The 27,033-nt window shown below is 38.9% G+C and overlaps 1 protein-coding gene across 1 annotated transcript; it reads right to left on the reverse strand.

Annotated features, from left to right (window-relative positions):
* Positions 1-7,175: 7,175 nt before the first annotated feature.
* On the reverse strand, positions 7,176-25,646 carry NSUN3 (NOP2/Sun RNA methyltransferase 3). The gene is made up of 6 exons (XM_030460217.1): positions 25,432-25,646; positions 24,000-24,109; positions 22,140-22,483; positions 20,394-20,548; positions 19,753-19,874; positions 7,176-7,558 (listed from the first exon to the last, which is right to left on the reverse strand). Exons 1-6 carry the CDS (start codon positions 25,531-25,533, stop codon positions 7,297-7,299), a joined length of 1,095 nt encoding a protein of 364 aa, XP_030316077.1. The 5' UTR covers positions 25,534-25,646; the 3' UTR covers positions 7,176-7,296.
* Positions 25,647-27,033: the final 1,387 nt, after the last annotated feature.

The following is a 27,033-nucleotide window of genomic DNA, read 5'->3' on the forward strand; positions in this document are numbered from 1 at the left end:
GTACACACGTGCTGAATGCTGCTATGAATGCATATCTCTTAATGCATAACCAGCAGAGTTTACAGATGCTAAACTACGGCTCATAAATTGCATGTTTTCTTTAAATAGGGTCAGAAATGATGAGTTCTGGAAAGAAAAGACATCTTACCATTGTTTAAAATATTTCTCAACAAGAACACTAGCTAGAACACCCAAAGAATCAATAATTAATTTTTTTGTTGTGTTTTGTTTGTATCTTGCTAATTGAGTGAGTCACTATCCAAACAGATGCTTTCCAAAAGGGACCTTTCTAAGCCTCTGGCACTGCAGACTGCTGTGTAATGTACTAACCCACTGATCCATGATGCCTTCAATTTTCTTTGATGTTTCCTATTTTTCAAATGGTAAAGCATAATGTTAGCCTTGGAAGTACAACATCTATTTCAAACATAGTTACCTTCTGCAAGTTCTTTGGGTGGATTTTCTAAAAAAAGTACTTAACACATGGAGACCTCTACATGCATTTTGTGCCTAAAATAAAAAATAATAAAAAAATAGTCAGATGATAAATGTCAACCTTTAAATGTCATTTTGAAGACAGATCACGTTATCTCATCAGCTGGATACTACATCAATGGTTGTGACTTAGCAGCTTTATAAAACATTCTCCAAACCTCAGATGAGAGGCACGTTATACACAGAAAATAGTGTGTGCAGGAAATATACATTGTATATCTACAAAATGGTCCATATCCCACTGCCATTAAAATTGATGGGAGTTTTGCCATTCACTTCAATGGGATCAGCAGCAGTATATAAAGATGAATTGGCTATAAGCATACACAGGCACTTTATGGGCGTGACAATATAAAAGCCCTGTGTGAAGTAATGAAATGAATTATAGCAGTGCTGTGTATGTCAATCTCCCTTCTTTTACCTTCACTTGCTGTATCAGGAACATTAAACTTTTCCCTGGCTGGCCATAGAATCATAAAAACTACAGAAAAAAAGTACTATTAAGTCTACTTCCTGCCAACACAAATTATTCCTCCCTGTACCATTTCTAATCCTCTGTGCAGTCTAGTTTTACACTACTCAAATGTTCTGGCATCTCCTCCTCCCTGTAAAGAATTATTCCATCACCTACTTAATCACAGAGCTGGCCAAGCTAGATTTTTCCTAGAAAATAAATCAACAAAGCAAAATCCCTACCAAAAAAATTTATATATCACTCTGAATTTCTTATCTTATTTCACTTTGGGACAATTAGAGAAATGCTTTTTGATAACTCTATCAGTTACATACTTCCCTGCTCTTCATAGCCCACCACATCCAAATGCAGGCAGTAGCAGTTGCTCATTTGTTACTAGTGTGATGACAAACACAGAAAGGAGGTGAATTGATCATTTAGATCTCTGAATTTTGAGTAAAATAATTCCAGAACTGTGCTCCAGTGGAGACAAGAAACTTAAAATATTTAAGGTTCATATCTAGCAGTTCATGGCAGGCATACTGGAGACTTACCAAAGCAGAGAACTGGAGCTGGCATTACAGGATGCTTATCAACAATATGTTCATAAGTCACACATTACACCAAACTCCCTCAGACAGACACTCCCTATTTTGTCAGCCAGATAGAATGAAGAGTGTGGGGCCACAGTTATTTCTAGGCAGAACCTAGAAATGTTCAGTCTTGTAATCACCATTTCATTCTCAGTAAAGCACATATGCTTTCTTACAGTTCTGAAATAATTTTAAAAATGAAACTATCATTCTGCTTCTACTACTTTCATTGTTGCTCCTTGCCCCCCACTCTCTACTTATTGACTATGCTCCTGGGCTTTACTTTGGTTTAGATAGGGCAGAGAGCACCAGCCTCCTTCCTCTTTTAGGGTAGGATGATTAATAAACACTGAGTATATTTTTAAAAAGGGAAAAAGTAAAAAAAGTACCTCTAAAATATAACTTACTTTTTTCATGCACTTCCAAATCAAGGGACCTCAAACAAGGCTAAGATGCTACAGGAACACCTATTCAGAGACAGAAGTTTTACCTTGTTAGTCTGTGCCATACTAAAGTACATCAAAAGATGGTTTGAACACCGTTCCTTTGCAGAATCTCACTGAAGTAAGGCACACACCTCTAGACATCTGTCCAGTAGAAAAAGTTTCTAGAGACAGGGGGGGGATTCAGGAGGCCCATCCCTGACACAGCTGCTGCTTTACAGATGTTGCATCAGAATATCACAGGTGACCTGAGACACCCAAATCTCTTGTAGACTGCTGTGAGACCAGTTCCCACACTGCACTTAAACAAACTTCTTGCCTGTTTGACCATTTCATTTGATTAATCTTCTCAGAAGATCAGGCCAAGTGGTTATGGTTATTAAAGAGGAAAACCATACATCAGGGCAACACCATTCTGTAAAAAACAAGGTAAGAATGTCACTAATCACCTAGCCTCATTCAAATTTGGGTGGCTGTTCTGCCTTCTGGCACTTTAATTATCTTTGACAAAAGATTTAATCCTGCAACAACTTTTGGGGCACTTCTTGCTATACAATAGATTACCTGTGGTTTCAGGGTAACAGATCCATTTTCTTTTCCTCTGTGACCATAAAGGATTCCGTGACTGTGATACACTGGTAAGTGACCATGACACTACCAAGGCCATAGCAAAGTGAAACAGGAAGGAAGCATTTATGCAAGTTACCATTTTAAAAGCAGCTGAAGGGAGTGAAAAATTTTCAGTGAAACACAAAGACCACTATGAAACATAGGTTTATGTTACATCCCTTCCTCTCAAAAGTAGTTGTGACTCTTTTGAAAGGGCAGTATTGTTTTGGTACCACCTGAGACAGATTTTTTAAATGGAGCCATAGGAACTCTATGATGTTTGCCTTTGTTGAAAATGATGTATGACTACTAAGAAAATAAAGCCTCTGAAAGCCATTAGATCTTGACCTCAAATCTTAGGAGGCAGCAAGGAAAACCAGCCAACAAAAGCATTTTCTGACAAATGCTTCATGATTGCTATGATCTGTCTTATGAAAATCTATCTTTACTAAAAAACCATGTGGTAGGAACACAGCAGCATCATGTAAAAGCTAAGACTTGTGACTGCATATACCCTGTGCTTTCTGATCCAAGTTTAACAGACAGATAACCAGGAACTTAGAGGTTTTACTTTTACTTCATTTTTTACCTGGAAGTTAAAAAGCTACACCAATATGTGTATTCAGGTTTCTGGTGGAAGAAAGAATCTAATTTATGGCCAGTATTGCATGAAGTTAAATCAGCTTACCAGTAAACCATATTCTACTACAGAACAGACTACTCAAGCCAGATCAAATTCTCAGAATTTCCTCCCACCAAATCAATTTCTCTTCCAGGAACATTGTACCAATTCAGCCATCCTTTTTGCAAGAAACAAGTAACCACGCTCTATTTGAGTGCTCGCAGCTGATTTAAATACCCTGTAAATTTAAAGCAAGTCACCTGCAGTTTTCATGATTACTGTTCTCAAAAGACATTATTCTCCCATGACAGCCAAATGAATTAAGGGGATCCTCCCACCCCAGCACACGTAGCTGTGGCTCTTTCCCCCTTTCCCCTCCTGACCACCCACTCACCTACCTTTTTGGGTGCAGGGTACATCACTGCTGCTCTTCCATGCTGGAAGTAATGGCACCTCTTCCCCAGGATTTCATATTTTTCTTCCACTGCTCCAAGTCTTGATCTTTTAATTCTACCCCTCTTTCAGTGTGCTTCATTTTCTCTTTGCACATCTTGGTGAGAAAGCCAAGAGTTCATTAGTCCTCTAGTTGACTGTAACAGTCCACAGCCATTTGTGTGTAATCTGTTTTTCCACTCTGTTCCACAGTGAAGAATGCTTTTGACAAGCCATAATTTTATTGTGTCAGGTGATACTGAATAAAGGATAAAATGTGGAGAATAATGAAGTTGCCTTTACATAAGGCTTTTCTTACTGTGCCACCCACCCCCCAGAAAACCAACCAACCAACCAACCAAAAAAAATCTAACAGGGAAATTACCTGAAACCCAAATGTTAGTATGTTTTTCTGCCATTTCCTTTTCAAACATACAAAAGATACCTCTGCAGCCTCTGAGATGTACTGGCACTGATGTGTGCTATGCATTTGATTTTGAGTAGCTGGCTGGACCCTCTCTTAGTTGCCTTCATTAGAGATCATAGAGATTTTTCTGGCAACTCCACAATTCAACAGCAATGGTTATTATCTTGCCCTCATCTTGCTCACTTGCCTTTTCCCTGAGGCTGCAATATCCTCTAAGTTAGAGAGGGTCACTTGTTTACGACTCCACTTCCACCAGTGTTGCTCACGAAAGAGGAGGCAGGACAGAGGAATTAAATTAAAATTCCCTGGGAAAATGGTTTTTAAAAAGTGAAAATGTTGCAGCCTTTTTCTGAAGGTAAGCATAGGTTGTCTTCAGAAGTTAACAGTATCTAAGACTTACATGAACCGACAAGAAACCTTTTCAAGAAGTCCCCTTGAATGGATGCTGCTTCTCAACATGTTCAAACCTTGCCCTCCTCCTCTACCAGCATGCCTCCCATCCTTTCTGCTTTTCCCTTCTCACCCCCTCCATATGAGCTTACCAAATCCCTGGAATCATTGAAAACTGATTAGAACAGAACAAAAAAAACCTTGGCAGCACCCAGAGCTAGAATTCATTTGGTACAAAGCAAAATAAATGTCCCTTATTAATTAGCCACATTTTTTCCTGTATTTTTGGTACACTCTTAGAACAGTTGAAAAGAAACCCCAGGAGATCAGCAATGGGTTATTCAGCAGCTTTTAGATACATCAGGAGGTGTTGCTGCATAATTCAAGTCTAATGCAATGCAGTTCACAGAAACTCACCCATATGTTGAGATTGACCAAAGTTCAGTTTTTCAAGGATCCCTCTTTCCTTTCTGTGGTATCTAGCCCACGTTTTCCTCAACAATTCAATTTAACTACACACTTTAATACCATCTCTGAGTAAGTTACATTCTTGGCTTTCCATTTCAATTTCCACAGGGCAAATGAAACTGATGGAAAGCATTTTGCAAGGGCATTGTTGTTTCATCCAGTAGCCTGAGATGCCTCCAAATCTGGATATTACATTTAATGTTTCTGGGGACAGATGCTGTTAGGTCTTTCCACAAGAATACAGTGTCATCTGCATATATTAGTAAGTTCTGTGCCTTAAGTTGCATATGCTTTATATCCTCTTAAGCTTTCAGAGACACTGCTGACAATTCAGTATTACAGGGGCAACGCAAGCACTTTTCATCACAAAGCAGGGGAAAGGATAACCATGGAAGCTCATGCACCAAAGGGGCAGAGTACCTTATGCATTTCTTTCAGCAAAAGGTGAATCAGCAAGACACAATCCTGAGGGCAAACTGCCCAACCCATCCTCCTCTTAGTCACAGAAGCCTGAAGAACCAAAGCTACTGCTCATGATCAGCATCTGCTCTTAGACAATTAAGATACCCAGCTCAGATGCTGTGTTTCTGAACTCTGCCCTCTCAGTACAGGATCTTCCCAGCAGCCACAGTGCTCAGAGCAGGGACAAATGTGGAATGCTTCATGACCATGGGTGTACTGACAGAGAACTAGTGTAAATGCAGAGCTGATTCTCATCAGTGTAAAATGCTGAGCACTGAATTCAAATCAAGTGAATTTTTCAGAGACAAAAGGCAGTTCAGTTACAGCTGTATCAAATACCAGCTGTACAGTTACAGCTGTACCAAGTATTTCTCAGCTCACAGCAACAGAATCACTCAAGACTCCATCATGCATACACAGAGCTCCTTACAACGAGACCTCAGACAACCAACTTTATTTCTGTATTTTGTAACAAGGTACAGAATCACCACTTCAGTAGTTTTTTCCAGTACTTACAAGTTGATACTCTTTTGTATTCAGAAAAGAAAAAAAAAATCAAATCTGCATTAACAAGTCATGTTTGAGATTACAAAGAACTTAAAATTACATATATACAGAGATGCATCCATAAAACATGAAACATAGAAAAATAGTCTCATCCATACACATTTCCACACGAGCAACTAATCTACTAGAAAAAGAATGTTCTTTAGAACCTCATTCCTTAAAAACAATCATTACAAGCTTCAACCAGTGAAAGGCCTCCTCTTTGTTCAGAGAGGTTTGAAGGAACTCCACTCTACTTCAAGACAACCATTCTAACTAATATATACACCTATACACCCTTACATGACCCATTCATAGGCATAACTCAAACACTGCTGACTAGGAGTCCACAGGCAAGAACAGAGGGAGACACTGCATATGCATACCCATGAACTTGTGCACAGATATCTATATAGCTATCTGTAGCAATGGCGTAGCAGAGTTGAGGGAACTAAAAAACATCAGCACATGTTCTCACTGAGTCTCTCTTTCCTTATACACCACAGATGAGACATCACAAATTAAGGTGAGCATTTCTTAACTCAGTGGATAAGCCACTTCTGCAGATTATCTTGGGTGCAAGGAAGATGGAGTCAGACTCTTCTCAGTAGCCCCCAGTGACAAGACATGGGGCAATGGGCACAAGCTGGAACATAAAAAGTTCCATCTAAACGTAAGAAAAACTTCTCTACTGTAAGAGTGACAAGGCACTGGAAGAGGCTGCCCAGGGAGGTTGTGGAGTTCCCTTTTCTGGAGATATTCAAAACCCACCTGTAAACAAGAGATTTTTTAACCTGCAAACAACTTGGCAAATATAAAACCTGTTTTACCAGTGCTTGGAACAGTCAGTGCTTGAAATGACAGAGCCTGTATACAAATCAGTTCAAATCTTAGAAATAGATTTCTAAGACATGTTCAAAAGAGAATGTAGGATTTCCATGACTTCAGAAACAGGCACCATTCAGGCTATTTATTGTAAAATACACTGTATAAAAACCAAATTAGAAATAAAATTTTAAAAAGCCCCTCCCCAAAAAAGCAGTGCAAAAAACCACTACACAAGCCTCTACTCTAGGATACCAATTAATTTAAGAGAATCACTTTGAAAATAATACAAAGTTCCCCTAACTTCATAAGGACATAACAGAAGCACTTAAGTCTTCAAGTACATTCTGTACTTTGAGCTAAACCAAGTTAATTGTCTCTCTTGTTTTTCATTAGGAGCAGCTGATAAAAAACTGCAATGCTCTAGATTTAATTGCCTTGGGCATGTTCATATACTCATGCTACATTAGAAATAAAAAATATTTATCAAATATCCCTTACAAAAAAAAAAAAAACAGGCATCAGAGGGACTAAATTTTCTTTAATTTAGCAACATACATTGGACCCCAAGTTCTCCCTTTCTCTGGGAGAACCATAAGTTCATGCTGTTGTGTACCACTGAGAAAAGTAAATTCCTGAGAAACAGCTTTGGCCAATTCACTCAGGTCTACAGGCATAACATTACTGTAGGTGTTTAGGATGAGATTTATTACATCGCTGTTTTCTGCTTTTGAGAGAGTGCAGGTAGAGTAGACCAACAATCCACCAGGACGCAAGGCTTTAATAGCAGACCTGCAAATAACAACAACAACAAAAAAGACAATTCAACATAAAAAGTGTCACAATGGGTTGAGGGAACAGGTAAAGATATAAATATGTGTCAGAAAAATAGCACATTCTGCTAAGATGTTTTCATGGTAATTGTCAGTTCAGGAGATTTTTTGTTTTCTTATTTATTAACATACTCTCAATTAACTGAAGGTATGTCTTATACAACGACAAGTAGAAAGCAGCAACCATACAGAGTTGCAGAACATGCTTTAAAGATTTATCTGTGCAGCACAACTGTGAAAATGCTGCAGCTGTACATCCAAAAGGGTTACACCACAAAGTGTTAGTTCAATATGCAGCTAGCAGCGTGCATGAACAAATATCAGAATGTACAGTTGCAGCAATAGACTGAACTAAAGACTGGAGTGTAATTTTACAAGCATTTCTGCAAATTCTGCAACATATTTAGCAGTTGAGTGGACTCAGAGGTTCCACTGAGCTAGATAATGGAACCATAGTCTCGAAGAGCACAATAACACAGTCAAGACTGTATGGAAAGACACTGAATACTCTTAAACTGGTAGATAATAGTGAGACAATACTGAAATCATTCATACACATACATTAAAACAAACAAATAAGAAACAAAAAAAAACCAAACCCCAAAGCCTAGCAACAGTTGCAAGGAAAAAACCCACTATATCCTCAAACCAGATGAGGTGAGCAGCTCCCCAGTGCAGTGAGTCTGATGATGCCAAGTCCAGCTAAAAACCCCAATGTCACTGGAAAAGCAATTCCTCCAGAGACAAAGCTGAGGCTTTGCTAAGGATGGTAGCTGAGCAAAAACAGTTGAAAAAGGAAAAAGAAAATACAAGGGAAAAAAGACAAGTCCTTTTAACACAATTGGGCCTTTTCAGGAAAAGAATTGATAAAGAAAAGCCCCATCACAAGCGTGATCAAAGTAGATCACACATCAAAGCTACTCTGAAAGTCCTGTCCGAAGTAATACAGAAACACCAGGACAAATGAGTGTTTTAGACACAGACAAAGCAACTTTGTTCACCTTCCCAGGTCAATATTTCCTGCATATTACACCCGAAGTCTTTCTCCAGGGATTTACACATTACCTTTTCATCTCTTCTATGAGTCTAGGTTACATTAACCAGTAAGCAAACTACATGCTTTACTGGATTCTATACTACTCCAATTTTAGTCAGCATAAAGCAACAGAATTCTTTCCAAAGATGATGCTCAAATAAAAAAAATCCAACCAGTGCTTAATGCCTTTGTTTTTTCAGTTGTCAGTAAAAAGATGGAGAGTGAGCAGATGGCTAGCTTATTTTGCCTAAATGAGTGAGCAGTTCAAGTACAGCCTGTGATAGGTAAAGAACAGGTTACAGAGCAATTAGGTAGTCTAAATACTTTCAATTTAACTGGGCCTAATGGACTCATTCCAAAATCTGCTAAAGCTACCACAAAACTGCAAGCTAATCTCAGGCATCTGAGTAGCTTATGAGAGTCTGCTAAAATATTTAAGAATGTTCTAGCCACAGGTTGATACAGGACAACATTTACAACGCCAATCTGAGACGCTGAAACAGAGCAGCTGTCATTTTAATGTCCCTTCAAGATCTTATCTTCTAAAATTCTGCAGCTACCAGCTGCAGAATATGAATTGAATTGCTCAGCTCTAGACATCCCTCTGTCCACTTGCATCCCTTCACACATATAGTCCTCAGCAGGCTACAGAAGCACCAGTGCTGGACCAGAGGCTCTAATCTGTCTCTGCTGTCACTACAGCTCTTTTCCTTGTTTGACACTGTCTTGTTGCAGCTGCAGTTGTGCATTTTCAAAGGGCAAGGCTCAAGCTGCTGGTCTCTGGCCCGCGTAGCACAGTGCATCCAGACATACAGAAGGTAACTACTGCAAAGAAGAGCAGTAATGTACAGCTGTCCTTTCTCATGAAAAACAAGCCAGGAAGAGAACCACACACTGACACACTGTCTCCTTGGCCTCATATTCACTCTGGAAAACATAAAAGCATTTTTTCTCTGTGTTGCTCTCTTTCCATCTTTTGCATTAAAGTCAAAGAGAACAGAGTTGAAGTCTAAAAGGGCTCTCAAAGTGGGGCTGCTCTTCACAGTACTATTAGAAACCACTTATTCTACTCATTTGCATCGAATTTCTCCCTTCAGCTACACCTTTTTCCATGCATATGGCAACGTCAAGCCATGAGAGGGCAGCTAGTTGGGTTAGAAATGTGAAAGTGTTCTTCTGTATGACAATCAAGGTGTGATTTTAGCATACCTGATAACTTAACTCACAGGAGCAACTACTTTCCTATCTGTAAGGTGGATATTAAATGAACATTCAAGCAAGTGAGAAAATATATTTACCAGTAAAGGCAGAAAAGGCAAAAGGTAAAGGTAAATACCAAAAAAAAGTAGATAAGCTACATCTTCCAGTTCAAATCCTGAATATTTAAGCAAGTGTCCTTTTCTTACCATATATCAAGTCAAAACCATTCAAGCCAACACTTTCAAGTGCACTGTGTTCCCACAACGGAGTCAGTGGGGCAATGATTCAGAGGAAAGAGCAGCACAAGCCTCTGAACAAAACCCCTGAAAATGTCACATCAAATTCTCCCTAACTCTAAGCCTCCCTGGCTTGAGAATCTCTGCTGTCCCGTGACTCAAAAAGGTCAGGCTGCTCAGTGCAGTTATCTTTATTCTGAACCTAAGTCATGAATTAAAATATCTAAGGAGGACTGCTTTAAGCTGCAAGGTCAATCAATGTATCTATCCATCTTGTCAGGTTCAGTAGCAGCTGTTTCAGTGGCTGTGTTCAAAGTCAACCGACCGCCATCCCTGATTAAGCTGCGCTTGGCTCTTGATAAACCTGCACCGAGTTGCAAAATTCAAAGTGAAGAAGTACTGGGCTCAAAGTCATAAGGTGACACTACACTGGGCTAAGCAGATTCAGGGAGTTTGGTGCCTTCATGATCAGCGTGACAGAGAATTAATTTGTAAGAGAAGTCGTTCCAAAAAATTTAATAAACTGGTCTGCCTCTATCAGAAACAGAAAGAAGCTTAGCCAAGGAACAGGTCAGAGCTGGAGCCTAACTCACAGACACCTGGAAGAACCCATCGCTGCTACTATGACTCTGCCACTGAAAAAATGTAAGATTCCCCTTACACTAGGGCATCTTGATTATCCCCCAAATCCTTACTTGAAGGTTCACTTTAAGCTGATGGAATCTGGTGCCTGTTATAAGGAATATAGTGACTTCAAAAAATGGGCTCCAAATCTAGAATGATTAAAAATTGTTAAAATGACCCTAACATATTATTTTCATATTTCTCTTATTATAATACAGTTTTAAAAACCAAAACAAACAAAAACTTTACTTAAAGGTAGTTAATCTTCAGTTATTTTTCTCTTAGTGGTTCAGATGACTTTAACTTTTATTAAAGACCTAAAACTTTCTATTTAAATATAGATCAGGTTATACTTACTTTAAAAATTTTAAATTGAGGTATATGCATTTACCAGAATGAATTTTACATGCTACAGGCACAAATACTGCAAAGTTTCAAGCCTCATATGGAGAAGCCTCATATGGAAGAATATACGAAAGCACAGGGAACTTTTCCTGGAGCCTCGTGACTTGCTTGCCTTTCCCTGTAACCATTTTTGGTTTAGTAACACGACAACACCTCAGTACTTGCAATTGAGACTCTGAAGAAGCACCACTGCTGGCAGCCAACTCCAGCTTTTATGTTGCATGCTCTTCTACACCACTGCAGAGGGGTGAGTTTAATGTTTCAGCACCACATGACAGTCAAGGCATAACAGAGAAGAGTAAAATTGGTGAAATGCATGACAATCCATTAAGATGCCCCTATTTATCATGTAAGGCCTGTATACAAGATCTCCAAGGTCAGGTCTTCCAGGAGATGATACAGCACAGTATGCAAAAGAAGTAATCATATTACAGAACTGCAAGTACTATTGCACAATTGTTACAAGATGATATAGATGCTAAATGAAAAAAAAAAAAAAAAGCCAGCTCAGTTCTGGGGTTTTGAATATAACTTTATCACAAATCAGCTTATCACAATCTAGAAGACCTTACTGACATTGAATACTCCAAAATTTCAATGTTATTTCATATTTATATTATATATTTATATTCATTTTATCAGTACCTTGGAATTACAATAGTTGAAAACTGCAGGATAGAGTATAACCCCTAGTATTACAAGAATACTGGATAAGATTTTTTAAAAAGAAATACATTGGTTTACAGCAGTTTTATTTAGCTCATTTCTTAAGATTTGCTTTCAATTTAACAATGGAGAAGATAATAAACTAGGAAAAACAGAGAAGCATTATTATTTAATATCTCAGGGAAAAAACCTAAAACACTCTAGAGCCAAAAAAATTCTAAACCAAAAAATCTCTTACATGCAACTAATATGTAGCCAGCAAGAAAAAAAAGTAATTCAAACTTAAACATCATAGGCTGACATTTTGCTCATTCTAAAAATCTTGGTCTCTCCACCATCCTTTTACAAATAGGCAGACAATAAACACATATCTCATACTACAGGCAGTACCTGCCTGCCCAGCCTACTCTTCCTGCATTTGGGTTTAAGGTGCATGCCATTGGAAGGGTCAGCATTAACTGTATTAATCATTCAACCATTATCAGTATTAAACTGAAAAATTTACATGCATTGTAGAGTAATTTTAAAATAACACAACACTTCAACAGTGCCATCTTTTGGCAACTCGGATGTATTTGTGCTCAACATGAAAGAAAATTTCTGATCAGAATAAAAACTTCCAAACATTTATAAACTTTTAAAATTCTCAAGCCTACCCTTTTTATTGACTAAAGATACCACACAATTCTTTTTACCTCTTACAAGAGTCCAGAAAACTTATGGTAATATGGCCTGCTTATTAAAGGTTGTTGGTTTAGTTTTTTTTTTCCCTCTAAACCAAGTTAAAACAAAAAGGAAATACACCCTGTGTCAAAATACCATTTCTAATACTTTGTGATGGGTGGTGACAGAGGGGGACAGGTTGCAGAGACACTAGTTCAAATACTCTTTCCATATCCCAAGCATGTACATGCTCTACTCCCCTCCAAGTAAGATTTGCTACTGTGAAGTGACACTGCAATTCAACATGGTAGCAATAGAAGAAACATGAAATGAACTGTTTATTTTCAGAATTAGATTGAAACATAAATAAAAGTACACAAAGTCACCAAAAAAATCCCAAACCAAACCCAACAACCAAAGACTAAACACCCAATGCACCCACCCTTTTCTGTCTAGCCAAAATTTGTCGCAAAAAATTCTGGTAAACAACATTTCTATAGCAAACAATTTTTTATTTTTCTCAGACTTCAAATCACAAGTGCCAATGCAACACTCAAAAATTTTGCTTGCACTCACAACACTGCAGCTGTATTGCTAGGTTTCCACATGCTCAGTCCCACTGAGAGTAAGGCTGTTTCCAGCTGACCAGCCTACAGCAGCCAGAGCAAGTGCAATTCTGCTGTGACAAACCTTCAAACCTCCTACTGTGTTTGTCATCCCATTATTACATCAGAATCATGGAATTGCTTTGGTTGGGAAAGACCTCTAAGATCAAGACCAAGTGTCAACCCAACACCACCATGCCCACATATTTACAGGTTTTTTGAACACCTCCAGGGATGGTGACTCCTGTTCCAATGGCTAACCAAGTGGTTTTCAATAAAGACATTTGATTTTAATACCCAATCTAAACCTCCTCCGTCACAATTTCAGGCTATTCCCTCTCATACTATCATGGGGTACTAGGGAAAAGAGACCAACATCCACCTCAATACAACCTCCTTTCAGGTAGCTGTAGTGATAAGGTCTCTCCTCAGCCTTCTCTTCTTTAGGCCAAACAATCTGAGTTCCTCAGCTGTTCCCCACAAGACTTGTGCTTCAGGACTTTTCACCCACTTTGTTGTCCTTCTCTGGATGTGCTCCAGCAAATCACTGTCCTCCTTGTATTGAAGGGCCCAGAACTGAACATAGTATTTATTTGACTTGTGGTCTCACCATCATGGAGTACAGGGGCATAATCACTTCCCTTCTCCTGCTGGCCACACTGTGCCTGATAGAAGCCAGGATGCTGTTGGCCTTCTTGGCCACCTGGGCACATTGCTGGCTCATATGGTGTCAAACACCACCCCCAGGTCCCTTTACTCTGGGCAGCTTTCTAGCTACTCTTCCCCAAGCCTGTAGCATTGCCTGCAGTTGTTGTGACCCAAGTGCAGGACCCAACACTTGGCCTTGTTAAACCTCATATAGTTGACCTAGGCAAATAAATCCAGCCTTCTTACCTTACACACTTTGAGAGGTTCATCCCTTCTAACAACTTAAACTTATTATATAAAAGAATAAAAATACATAGTGCAAGCAGAATTTTTCAGCTACAGAAGGAAGAATGAAAGATTTTGGAGCTCACTACAGACTTCACCACATAGCTTTAAGCTTACAGCTTGAGACAAACACACATATAGAAAGAACTGAATGTGGAATTAAAGTGAATTTTGTGTCTGATTTTAAACCTATTATCCTGAAACAACTGCCTAGCTGCTGAGTAGCTTGTTTACTTGTGCACTTATTTATTAATTCAAAAAACTTTAGTTTGCGACATATCATAAGGGACCTGATCTGTACGTTACTCATCCGGCACTGCCAAAGCCTTAAGGAACCAGGCAGTACTTAAAATCAGAAGCTATTTATTTTAATATCTCTGATGGAAGAAAACATGGAGCCATAACAATGGCCCCAGCACTCACTCTTCATGAAGAAATTCAAACCAACCATGAGTCTAAAAGAAAAAGGAACTCCTCCAGCAATATAACAAATAGTGTTTTGGGGAATGGGACAGCACAAACATGCCACAAGCATAAGAAATTAGAATGAAAAATAAAGGCTCCCTGTCCAGTCAGCAGCTAAACCACTTGTTTTCATCCAGAGGGGCAAGGATGCACAGAGAGGGAACATGGTTTGCACAGCAAGACACCGGAACAGCACCCTTAATTTGCAGCCTGGGGCCAGCAGTCTTGCTACACTATTCATCTTTCCTGAGATGGAAAATGGTTAAAAGAAGGAATCATCTACACAACCTGCAGGAGATTCATTGAGCCAACATTGCAAATCTAACCAATTCCCAGTGGAGCTAATTGACCAGACAGCTGTGGATGATGAGTGGACTAAATGGTCAAGTACAGAGTAGCAATAGGAAAAATTCCAGGGAAAGAGATGAAAAAAAAGTGTGGAGAAGCAATTCTCAGCGCAGTCTTCCTGACTTTTCTATGTGTGGCTGCTTTCCCCTCACTTCACTTTGGCATCCACTTCACTTTCTCCCTCAGTTTACCTCTCCTCCTTAAGCACCACACTTTAAAATCTCTCCAGGTAACTACAAAATGTCCCTGAACTTCACCCAAGGAGTTCCTGTGCAGGATCCCAGCACACTCTGACATGGAAATCTGTGGTACAAGAGGGATGCCATATTTCTTATGGGGCTCCTTTGCTCTTCTCCTCCCCCCATGGCATTCAGCCTTGTCATCTTTTCAATGCCTGACACTAAACAAACTCAAGTAATTTCTTTGATGATAATTGTTTTTTGTAAGCTCAACTCACTGGTTCTCTTTGCCTTTACAATGAACATTAAAAGTTAAGAATTTTTTATCAGTAGCAAATCCCAAGCAAAACTGAACCACTTTGTCTCAACAGGACAACTAGCTAATTGCAAGCTTATTCTTTTTTACTTCATCATTATATTTCCATGTTCTGTAAAGTCTCTAATCTTAATCAAAGCAGAAATGGTACACTGGTACCATACAAAGCTGCCCAAACTAGATGATGTTATATTTATAAAAGAACTAATTTTGCCTTCACTCTACAACAACAAAAAACCCCTCACAATTAAAATATTCCTCTTCTAGGTACTTGTGGAAAACTTGATCTATCACTGAAAACACAGAGTTGACAGTGAAAGCAGGGGGAGGAGTAGCAAGATTTTTCTAGTAAATTACAGTATTTACTGCACAACTTTGTGAAAAACTCCTTCAACAAATAAATCTGTGATGAAAATCTATGAATATAAATGTTCTATAAAACAATTTTTCACATACCAGAGAAAACAGAGCAGCTTATAGCTTAAGTTTTTTTACATTTGTATCCTATGTTTTCACCAAAAGTTGTAACACTGATGCTATAAAGTATAATTTCACAATTCTGGACTTGAGAAAATAAAGTTGGTCCTGTGGCAGGCAGATTAACCTTTAAAGAGTCACATTGCCAACTCTACCTGATGACTTAAGGGGAAATGCCAAACTCATTTTAATTGTCACATGTACAGATTAGCAAACCACCCAACACAGCAGCTGCACCATCAGCAGTCTCTGCTTTCAGGGAGCCTGAGACTGAAGCAGTAAGACAAGCACAGATCAAAAGCTTTATGGAGATGCTTGCACAACACAACACAACACATGGTAATTTAACTTACAAAAAACATTGAATAATGGTTAGAGTATCCTTTTATTTCAGAAAAATAAGCTCAGAATTTTTGGGTTGAGGGCTTTTTTCCTTTTTTTTTTTTTTTTTTGTTTTGCATGGGCACGACCTTCTGACAGCCAAAACTATTCAATGAAGAAAGAAAACAAACAAACAAAAAAACAACTTGAAATTTAAAACTTCTGGTAACCTTTTGTTGAAAAAGATCAGCAGTTTCAAATACCATGTTATGATTCATATCCAGTGGAAAAAAAATCTTTGTAGAGGGAAACATTCCTTTTATCTCAGTATTGCATCCTTTTGCATTGAGTGTGTAGGAGGAGATGATCTCTATTATGCAGAACCAGACATAGTTTCTTAGAAATCACTACTTTTAGAAGCAAATCAGGGACTGAAACACTTATTAACTTGGAACAATAAAGAGACTTATGTATTTCTTCATCCATATTTAATGATTAATACTGAGTTCTGAAAAATAAGAATGCTTACAACTCAAGAGATCAACTAGGAAAATAAGCATTTTGTAGGATACATTTTGCAGGATACATTTTGCCACCAGCAATACAAAGCACAGAATATTCAAGGTCCTTTAAAATGCTCATGCATCCCACATTGCCTGAATCTCTTAGCTTTGTGTGTGCAGGTCTTGGGTATTCAAAACAACTTCCCCTGTTGTAGCTAACTACAAGGGAGAAAAAGAGCAAAAAAGGAAAGTCAGCCAATATATATCTTTTAAAGTTAGTCTGAACTCCTGTGGACCAGAACTCCATTAATCAACAATTAGAGCTGTTTAATTACTGAGAGATACTGTGTGTAGAAGAGTTACAGAAGGTCTGAATGCATTTACTGCATTTTCTTAATTGTATCCTGTCGGGTTTACTTTCAGCTGAACCTTAACAGTTTCTTTCAGATGCAGTAACTCATCTAGGAATAATTACAACATCTCTAACAGTTTCACCACTAAGTTATTATGTACTCCAGCTTAACCCAAAATTGAATTTCTATCTGAGAACTGACACCACCAGTAAATTCTCTTAAGGGAACCCCTACATACTAGCATGCAGTATCAGGAAATTTTCCTTTCTTTGCAATTTGTTTTCTGCATGACTGCTCCGAATAATAACAGGATTTGCAATGTATTCTTGGCTTATAGCACTCAGCAGGGATGATGTGGTTTTGCTATTAACAAGCATTACAGTTTCAATTTCATTCAAATCAGGGATGCCCTCACTGCTTCAAAATTTGTTGTTCAGCATCTATGCCACTTATTTACATTTCCAATTTTGTTCATACTAGAGTAGGAAGTAGGAAGAAACTCAGTGCATCAGTTTCAGGAGGACTTCTGTAAGGTCTGTATTCTCTGAAGCCTCTATCTACTTAATAAATTACATTGTATCCCCAAAAATATTTCTCCTTCCTTCACTTCCTTCCTTCCTGATATCCCCATCTTCCCCTCCAACTACATCTGCTTAAAAAAAATTAAAAAGAAGAAAGAGCATAAGATGACCAAACCTTTTCCTTGATTAAGAAAGAGGCAATCCCAAATTTTGGGCTGAATGTCACTTGATAGAAATGAAAACAGAAACTTCTTTTGTATTTCATTCTTCTTGTTTTTGTGTTATACTTAATGCTACTGCTAAACTAATATAATGCTTATACTTTAAGATGCATCTTCAAATCACAGAATATTCCTCAAAATATGCTCAAAAAAATTGCTGGGATCCAGGTTTATCTCTCTCTCTCTCTATATATATAATCTTTTTTTTTTACAGACACAGGAACAGAGGAGACAAACATTTGCAGGCATACAGCACCAGGTAATCTGAACAGATAAATCTGGAGCAGGTTGCCCAGCTAAGTGGTGGAGTCACCATCCCTGGAGATATTTAAAGGATGTATAGACATGGTGGCTTAGGGACATGGCTTGGTGGTGGACTTGGAAATGCTAGGTTGATAGCTGGACTTGATGATCTTAAAGGTCTTTTACAACCTAAGTTCTGAAACTATTATTTGCTCCAAAATCTTTTAACAGACAAAAGAAATAATTCAGTGTAAATAACAGCAGATTCATCAACCTACAGAACTACTCAGCCCTATGCTGAGCAATGAAATTGAAATTACTATGCTTTTACTTGAATTTAGTTATCAGAAGTATTTTGTTCTTACTAATCTAATTATTAATCTGCTGCTACAGTAAATATCCTTTCAGCAGAAGCAAAGTTCTCTTCTTGATTTAGGACTAATTCAATTAAATATGATTTTGGCTGACAGGAATGTCTCCTGTTTAAAAAACAAAGAACAAAACAAGGTTCCTGCTGTCATGAGCTCTCCATATCATGATTACCATCTGGAGTGATTTATGCAAAGTTTCAAAATTTCTCTACATGATATATGCTTTCTTTTGGAAGGGGGCTCACAAATTGGATTTTATATGTCAAATATTGAAAAGGGAAAACTGAAACGGGTCAGTGTTTTAAATGTGATTGATTTCTTCAAAGGAAATGGGTGACATGATGCATTGCTGCAATAAGATACTTATATTTCTGTTATAAATCATAGGCTTCTGGTAGGCCTTTTTCAACTGGAAGTCATGCAAAACGATCTTGAAGTAATGCAATGCGAACTTTCCATAAAAACTTTTTCTTTTTTATAAAGTTATTTTTCCCTCAATTTCCTTAGACAGATGGACTTCAGGCATGACTATTACTTTGCAAAAAACACTCAAGTCTAAAGGGTATTATTGGGAAGTAACTTTTTTTTTTCTCCAACAAGAGAAAACATGCTTCACAAATGCTAGCGTATGACACACACAGCACAATACATGACAACCCTGATTTGGATTATTGTGTGGGTGCTTGAAAAATAAGCAAACCATCTTCTAGAACCCCATGTTCTTTTACTTTTTCACCCTATCAGTTTTGATCTGTAGTGCTTTTCTGCTACAAATTGTCAGACAGGTATTTAATTCAATACGCTTATAAGAATGTGCAATAGTGGACCCAGTCTCTCCATATAAACATCTCAGAAAGCAAATTATGCAGCAGCATTGACTAATGACCTAAGTGTTGGTTGGTAACCAGTTCTGACTTAAAGCTCAATTATCAAAAAGACTTTAATGAACAACTGTAAGGGATAATTCTATGAGAAAACAACAACAAAAAAGGTGTTTGGGGAAGAATGCCCAGCCTGGAAGGTTTACAGACTACTTTGACAAATCATTAAAAAACTCCAGTATTAAAAATTATATGCATGATTTTTTCTCAAGCTGAGGATTAAATCTGCAACCATTTTAGTTGAGTCCACTAAAAATATTTTGATATGGTACCAGACCATGTTTCGAGTCATATGAAAACAGACATACATGTGAATAAACAAGAGGACTGTACAGCAGTAAAGTAGTAGAGGACATAGCTTGCACTGCTTATATATATTATGTGTGTGTATATATATATATACACAAATTTTCATGTTCACATAAACCCAGATAAACCATAAATTCTAAAGAGCACTGCAACAACATATTCTTCATCTTCACATGGTGAAGCCTGGTTTTAGTTATTAAACTGACAAATCTGGCAGCCATGTATTTTTTATTAATTATGAAAACCTCCTCTAATAGCTTTCCTTTGCACTTCTCACCTTAGCAGCTGGAACTGTAGAGCTGATAACTCGTTCCTTTTTATTAGCCTCAGAGTAGCTTGCTGAATATCAGAAGAGAATAACCAGCTTCTGTCATTTGAACAAGGTGCATCAACAAGTACCTATAAAATAAAAGAGAATTCACAATAAAGATATTAACTTTCTAAACACTGTGTGCCATAAGTCTGCTCAATTTACTTTAGCAAACACTTAGAACACCCTTTTTATTTTTCATTTTAGAGGCAAAAGTGATCTAATTACTATTTTGAGACGTTTTTATGGAGTTACCAAGGTGAGAGATAAGAAATTACTGCTCCAGAAGTACCTTTTACCTGAATAGTTCTCATTTGTTCCCCTCTTCCATTTAATTACACAGCAAGCAAGAAACACAGCTACAAGTTCTTCAAAATTCACCACCCAAGGCTAAGTGGGTAACATCATCTAACACATGACTAAATGCACAACAGGATTCATAAAGTGATTCCTCAGGCTCCACAAATGCTGTAATCACCTTGGTTCCCCTTGATAGAAAGGTATGTTTGTGAGGACCACAAAAAAAAAAAAAAGAGAACAAAAAGGATCATATGAAGGAAAAAACAGAGAATGCAGAAATATAATTTTCTTATAAGTAATAAAATTACCTTATCATATAATACAGGCTTAAGATCTCCAATCTTTCTACCATCCAATTTAGAGACTGTCATTAAGTCAATCACAGTACCCGGGATGAAGGATTCTATAGTCTGTTTCAGCCACCTTGACCTCAAATCATCATATTCATTACAGTGAAAATGACCTTAAAAAAAGCAAAAACAAAACAAAAAACCAAAGACTTACATTGGAGTGTTTACTTATTATGTTGGGGTTTTTTTGGTTGGTTATTTTTTTATTTTCTAACTATAATGAGAGAAACTGATTTTAGAAGTTATACTGTTTTTTCCAGGACTGTCATAGAGTTTACTCCTTATGTGCTTCTGCTATTGCACATTTTAACACTGCTGAATTTTTATACACCAAGTAAATTTCAACAAGCTCCTGCAGAGCAACTATAAACACTTACTAGCAAATATTTACTGAAGCAATTGATTTCCACGGTAAAACAAACTTTTAAAATGATTCATATGCAAAGACCAGTGCTGAGTGTCTTTCTGGGCTCATTGAGCCATTGCCTAAATGAAGTTCCTGCCCCTTAATAATGATTAATTGACTTTTAAATAAATAAGACATCAGTTTTGTGTATTGTAAGCCAAGCAGTTCAACCCCTTGCTTACATGAAATTTAAGCTAGCAGTGTTTTAACAAAAGCCTTCTAGCATGCTTACTTTTAACAGTGTCGACAGAGAAGTTCCCTTTCAGAAAAAAAGCTGTTGTACTCGAGACCAGGAATACAGTTTATTTCTACCTCTTAGTCCTGTTCTCTAATTAAATAAAACACCTATTTTCATGCCTCCACAGTGTGTACTACACTATGTTTGCCACACACATACACATGGTACACCTTGGCATTCATCTTGCATTCTCAACAACAGTTTGCTATCTCCAGAAGCAGCCATGGGCTAAAAGTGTTTGGTTGTCTTTTTTTAACCCAACTTTTTGAGAGGGCAATCCACATTTCATCTACTTCACTGGTTATCATCTCATTCCTCTAGAAGAGGGAGGAAGAACCGGCTGCAAACCAGTGTAGGTGGTTACAGCAACAGTCTCATCAGTAAGAACACAAGGTGCTCTGAACCTTTTGAGACAATTATTATCCAACTTAAAAGAAACTTGGAAACACCAGTCACAGCTTGCTTTAACTCCCTGGCCTAGAAGAACTGAGTTGCTACTTGATGATGCCTTGTAAACACCGTGATTATCTCTGTGCCCTTCAGCAACCCCTAGGTAGACAGACACAGAGCTTATTAAATTCTGATACGCACGCATTCCTTATAATAAACTTGCTCCCTCTGCCTAGATCTTAATGTGTTTTACATCAGTACACTTAAATTTACTATATGCATAGTAGTGGCCAGAGAAGTAGTAGAGAAGGGAAAAAAGAAAAAAAGTAGTATATATATAAAATAAAAAAAGAAATAATATAAGTAGTCTAAGATTGCAGTTACCTCCCTGTGCGAACATATCTACATGATTTTAAGTAATTTCTTAAGAACTAGCAAGAAAGCAACCAATGGAGGAAGCTATTCTATTTTTGTCTGTCAGCCTGCAGTAACTTATATTTATATAAACTACTGCGTTTTCCATCCTCTTTTTGGTAAAATGACTTCATTAAAAAAAAAAAAAAAAAAAAAAAAAAAAGGTCTCTCACTAAACAGCATGGAAGCACTTGGAATACAAATATCCCAGACACAGAGCTAGAGATCAGTATTTAAGAGCAGCATGATAGGTTACCTGGAGTGGCACACTGCAGTATAGCCACAGATTTACCCCCTGGAGCAGCACAGAGATCCAAAACATCTTCCCCGTCTTTCACTTCTAAGGCCAACACTGGCAACAGTGAAGCAGCATTCAGCAGGTAGTACTCTTTCAGTTTACCAGCCTGGTGTTTTTGTGAAGGGAATTTCCCTGGAAGTCTCCTGATGTAACACTTGAGCGATGATGGAAGATAGGGCAAAGGTCCTTGAAAAGCAGGGTAATATCCCTTCACACGCAAGGTGTTCTCCAGCTCAGGAGATGGGCTGAACTTGTTCAGCAGAATGGCATACTGCCAGCACAAGGGGTATGTCAGTACATCTCTAGATTGAAAAAAGGCAAAGCTATTTAATAATGCAGCAAAAAAACCCAAAGCAATGACCTTTCCATAGTGTAAGAAAGCCTTTCTAACCTAAGGGTAACAGTCTCACCATTAGGCGATTCTTGTATAATCAAAATGAATAATTCTGTTTAGATACAATTAAAAGTATGCAGGAAAATAATTTGAAATAGGAAATCAAGCTATTGCTTTCTCTAATTACTGCATTTAAACCACTAGCTCCTTCTGATACAAGATGTCCTCTGTTTTTCCTAGGCTGATTAAAAACAACAAAAGGACAACTATAATATTAGTTGTACATATTGTACATATAGTTGTACATACAAAAAAAATCACATTGGATTTGCAACAGTTATTCCAGCCAACACTGTAAAATGCAGTTTTCACAATGTACTCTTCTAAACTTCCTTTTATATTCTGCAAACACTGGACCAGAAAAATACAAATGAATAGATATTCCTGGAAGGGAGTCAAAAAGCACTGCTCGTATCACAGAAACATGGTTTTTTGTATTTCAATCCACTTTTTCAGACCTTCCTTAAATGGATTTCCCCTATTTTCTATTTAAATTCCTCTCAATATTATTTCATTTAGCCTCAAAAAATGGTCTGCAGGAACATTCACTGCGTAGAAGAGAAATACATGTTGACCCAGCCTAAAAGATTTTTTTTGCTGATTCACTTAAACAGTGTACACCCATGGGTTTTTTGTTGTTTTGGGGTTGTGTTGGTTTTTTTGGTTTTTTGGGTTTCAACACTTAAACTACTTTTTAATCCAAACTGGCTAAAACGAGGGGACTCAGAGGAATCACAGAGTTTCTACGAAGTCTGAAGATGCTTTTCCCTTCAGAATTATGTGGCAATGACCATGAGAGTACTCCTCATGCACTTCAGGTCAAAGTCAACTGCTTTTTTTCAAATTCCTTTTGAAAAGTATTTAAGCTAAGCAGAGAGCTTCTCCAGAAGGGGTCTCCTGTCTTTTCTAAGAGTGATAGTCCCCAGCTAGCAGAGAAGAGGTCTTCTCAATATAACAGCCAGATCTGTCTGATCAAGGCCCAAATGTTACAATTTTCTTCATGTCATTAATATTCAACTTCTAATGAGAGAAATTAGGGGATGTACTTGTCTTCTAAACATCTTTGTCCCAGATTCTCAAGATCCTACAAAGCTGTAGGGAAAAAAGCCCTAACAGCAGCTGTTGAGTATAAAGGGATGCTTCTTGGACTATGTTTTTACAGAATAGTCAAGAAACACATCAGATGGCAGTCTCTTTGAAGTGTATAGGCATACAGAGCAGAAACTTCATCACATGAAACAGTCATGCAAAGGAAAAAAAAAAAAAAAGTTTTACTCATCTGTTATTTCACAGCTTTACTCTCTCTCTCTGTAATAAAAACTAACTGATGCATGTGACTACAGTCCACGACTCCTTTCAAACCTATTTTATGAAGCACTTAAAAAAACCCAACAGAACTCTCCCACCTCCTCGAAACAACAGACCTGACACTGGCCCACGTATCTCCCAGTTCCGTTGTGTACTGCTTCTCAAAATGATCCAGAACGACTTCACAAATCTGCTTTTGAAGTTTACCATTTGTTTTATTTTCCAGCTTCAGAGAAAGGAAGAAAATAGAGAAATAGTAAAAAAAATAAAACCTTTCCTAGTTCTCACTAGAATTATTAAGAGATCATTTTATCAATCTAAATCAACTTAGTATCAGTGCTATTAGGATGCTCAAATACCAGTGCTACATTATACACCCGATTCAACACGGAACAGAAATTTCACAGAACAAGTTAAGCTTGTGTAGTCTCTTCTTTCCTATTTGTGAAGAAAGTATTCAAAGTTGATAGTACTCCTCGTCCACATCCACTATGCTTGTAATAAAGTGGTTCTTGCAACTCTGAAATATCAAGAGCAAAATAAGCAAGGCATGAATGTGATCATGCACTTATGATCACCTCTGCCAACACGCACCCCTGTGCTTAACTAAAAGAAAAATTAATTAAGAGTCACTGTGGAAGTCAGCCAGAGTTAAGCCTCAAAAGCACTGCAGTAACTGATTTATTCCAGGAGTAAGGAAAAAAAGAAATTCTGCTATACTTGGCTTTTTTCTTTTCTTTTTTTTTTTTTTTTTTTTTTTTTTTTTTTTTTGTTCTTATGAAAATTTTATATTTAGGAGGGTGGGGAAGAACTTTTGGTTTCTATGTAAACTCATGCTATGCAGCAGGGAAACTCCAAAGGGAAACACTACATTTCGCGGGATTTTCCTCCACGCAGCATCTTCCCCTGTAAGTCCCGAACTGTGCCCCCCCTCCTGCTTCCCTTCCCGCCCCCTCTAAACAGAAACCCTTGATAGAAGGCAGAACCCGAGGGGTCTGCCAAGATCCGAGTTACTTCTGCTGTCTCTTAATTAAACATCACAGTGCCTTGGTGGGTCGGATTTTTGTCCCCCTAACACTGAGCGGGCTGCGCTCCCACCGCCAAAAAGAGAAGAGACGGACGGGCAGAACCCTGTGGAGCGTTCAGTACCGAGTTCCGGAACCCCAGGCACAACCCAAGGCACGCCTGCCTCTAGAAGCGGCATGGTGACTACGGACTGGGTGCAGCCTTTGGGGAGCGGGACCCCGACACAGATCAGGAGGTGTCGGAGCTCTCAGCGCAGCTACGGCCGCCCCCAGGAGCATTAAAACGCCACGAACAACCGGGCTGCCCCGCCGCTGGGCTGGCCCCGTGGCCCCTTCCCGGGCAGAGGAGGGGCAATACGTCCATTATCGCCGGCGAAAGGGACCGCTCCCGGCCCGCTGTACGGCCCCGAACCCGCCGAACGCCACCAGCCCCGGGACGCCCAGGAAGCAGCCGAGAGCCCCTCCCGCCCCGCTTCCGGCTACTGGGCCCGAGCCGCGCCGCTCAGCCCCGCAAGCGCCTCACCTGCTCCGGGGTCCGGGCCGCCGATCGCCGCTGTTGGAGAGCGGTCACAAAGCGGTGGGTCGGCGGAACCAACAACCGGACCGCCGCGGGTGGCAGCCTCATGGCTGAAGCCGGGGTGTGGGGTAGGACGTTGGGGGGGATAGGAGGGGGAAGCGGCCGGACCGGGCGCCCCCTGATGGCTGCGGGGACAGCTCCGCTCGCTCGGCCCCGCAGCCCCCAGAGGTACCGGGATCGGTCTGATGGGTTTTGTTTTGCGGTGGGAGGCGGTGCCGTCCTTTTGTCTCCCCTGCCTCTCTAGGGGAGAAGCCAGGCTTATGATTAATCAAATTTATAAAACTATGCCTCAGCCTAGAGCCTGCCCGAGGGGCTGCTGCTGGCCACACCACCAGCCTCAAACCTCTAATGATGGCTTCTCATCAGTCCACAGCTCCTGGCTTGCCAAGGTTGATGATGCTCAGCTGCTCAGCAGCCTCCTCTAAACCAGACTAAGGATCAGCTCTATCTTAACCTGCTGTTACTGTGAAGAAAAAAAAAGAAAATCTGTAGAAATGTGGGAGTTATTCACACAAACTTATTACAAAGTTTCCGTAGATAACCCCTATTATGGGAGTAGCAATCAGAACCACCAAACCCTGGACTGTCTACTGGAACTGGTTCAGCAGCACCAAAATCTGAGGTTGCTGAAATGCTTGGGCAGTTCTTCTTCTGACCACTTTGGCTACAGAAATGCAGAGCACTGACAGCTCCTAAGAGAAAGGGCATCTTGTTCTTTTGGCCATCTCTTGCTGCAGTTGTCCTGGCCTAGCAAACCTCCCACCCTCAAAAGCTCACTTGTCCATCAACATTTGTTGACTCCTTTGGTAAGTGCAAGTTTGTTCAACAGTAGTGTCAGTGGCTGCCCACATAGCTTCTGCACCCCAAAACTGGCCTCTAAAATCCAGTCTGGAAAGGGGTGAGAAGGTAAAGGCAGGTGTGTTATTATATAGATAAATATTTGAGTTTCGGGCACTGAGTAATGAAGACTAGGAATGTTAGTACAAACCATGCAAATTACGATCACCACTGAGAGGTTATTTACCGTGTTTCAATCAGGGTCCTGACAAAGAATCATTTTGCAAAACGGAGACCACCTATGTATCAAATGTGAAAGGAAAACAAAGTCTTTTTGATAAATGACTTGTACCCACAGATACACAACTAAACTGGTGAAAAAAGTACATTTCTCTGCAGGTGTAATTCTTCCAAGATCAGAAACATACAAGAAAATACATGCAGTAATTAAATTTTGCTCTACCAATAAAACAAAAAAGTATGCTTTATTAATCACCTTCCTCTAACTCTGGCACTATATTCTACTTAGAGATCATGCCATCAGCATTGGTTATTGTGTCTGAAACCAGTGAGATCTCCAGCACATCAGGAAGCAAGGAAAGGACTTCTAAGAAGCAGTTTGTTAGCTAGCAACTCACCAACACAGAGGAACTGCAGCAAAACAGTAAAAACAGCAACTGCAACATGTATCTCGTGTCCTACTGAAGAGATGGGTTGACTCTGGGAACTAACTTCAATGCATAGGCCTACTGCTCCTCTTAATACATATAA

Source organism: Calypte anna, chromosome 1, assembly GCF_003957555.1.
Source record: "Calypte anna isolate BGI_N300 chromosome 1, bCalAnn1_v1.p, whole genome shotgun sequence".
Classification (NCBI taxonomy): Eukaryota; Metazoa; Chordata; class Aves; order Apodiformes; family Trochilidae; genus Calypte; species Calypte anna.

What these genes read in the sequence shown, in the direction of transcription:
- NSUN3 (XM_030460217.1), bottom strand. Translation starts at nt 25,533, where the DNA reads ATGAGGCTGCCACCCGCGGCGGTCCGGTTGTTGGTTCCGCCGACCCAC. An exon ending in GATACGTGGGCCAGTGTCAG is followed by an intron (nt 22,484 to 23,999) that starts GTCTGTTGTTTC and finishes TTTTCAATCTAG; the next exon opens with AGATGTACTGACATACCCCT. An exon ending in CTACAGTTCCAGCTGCTAAG is followed by an intron (nt 7,559 to 19,752) that starts GTGAGAAGTGCA and finishes TGTTATTTGCAG; the next exon opens with GTCTGCTATTAAAGCCTTGC.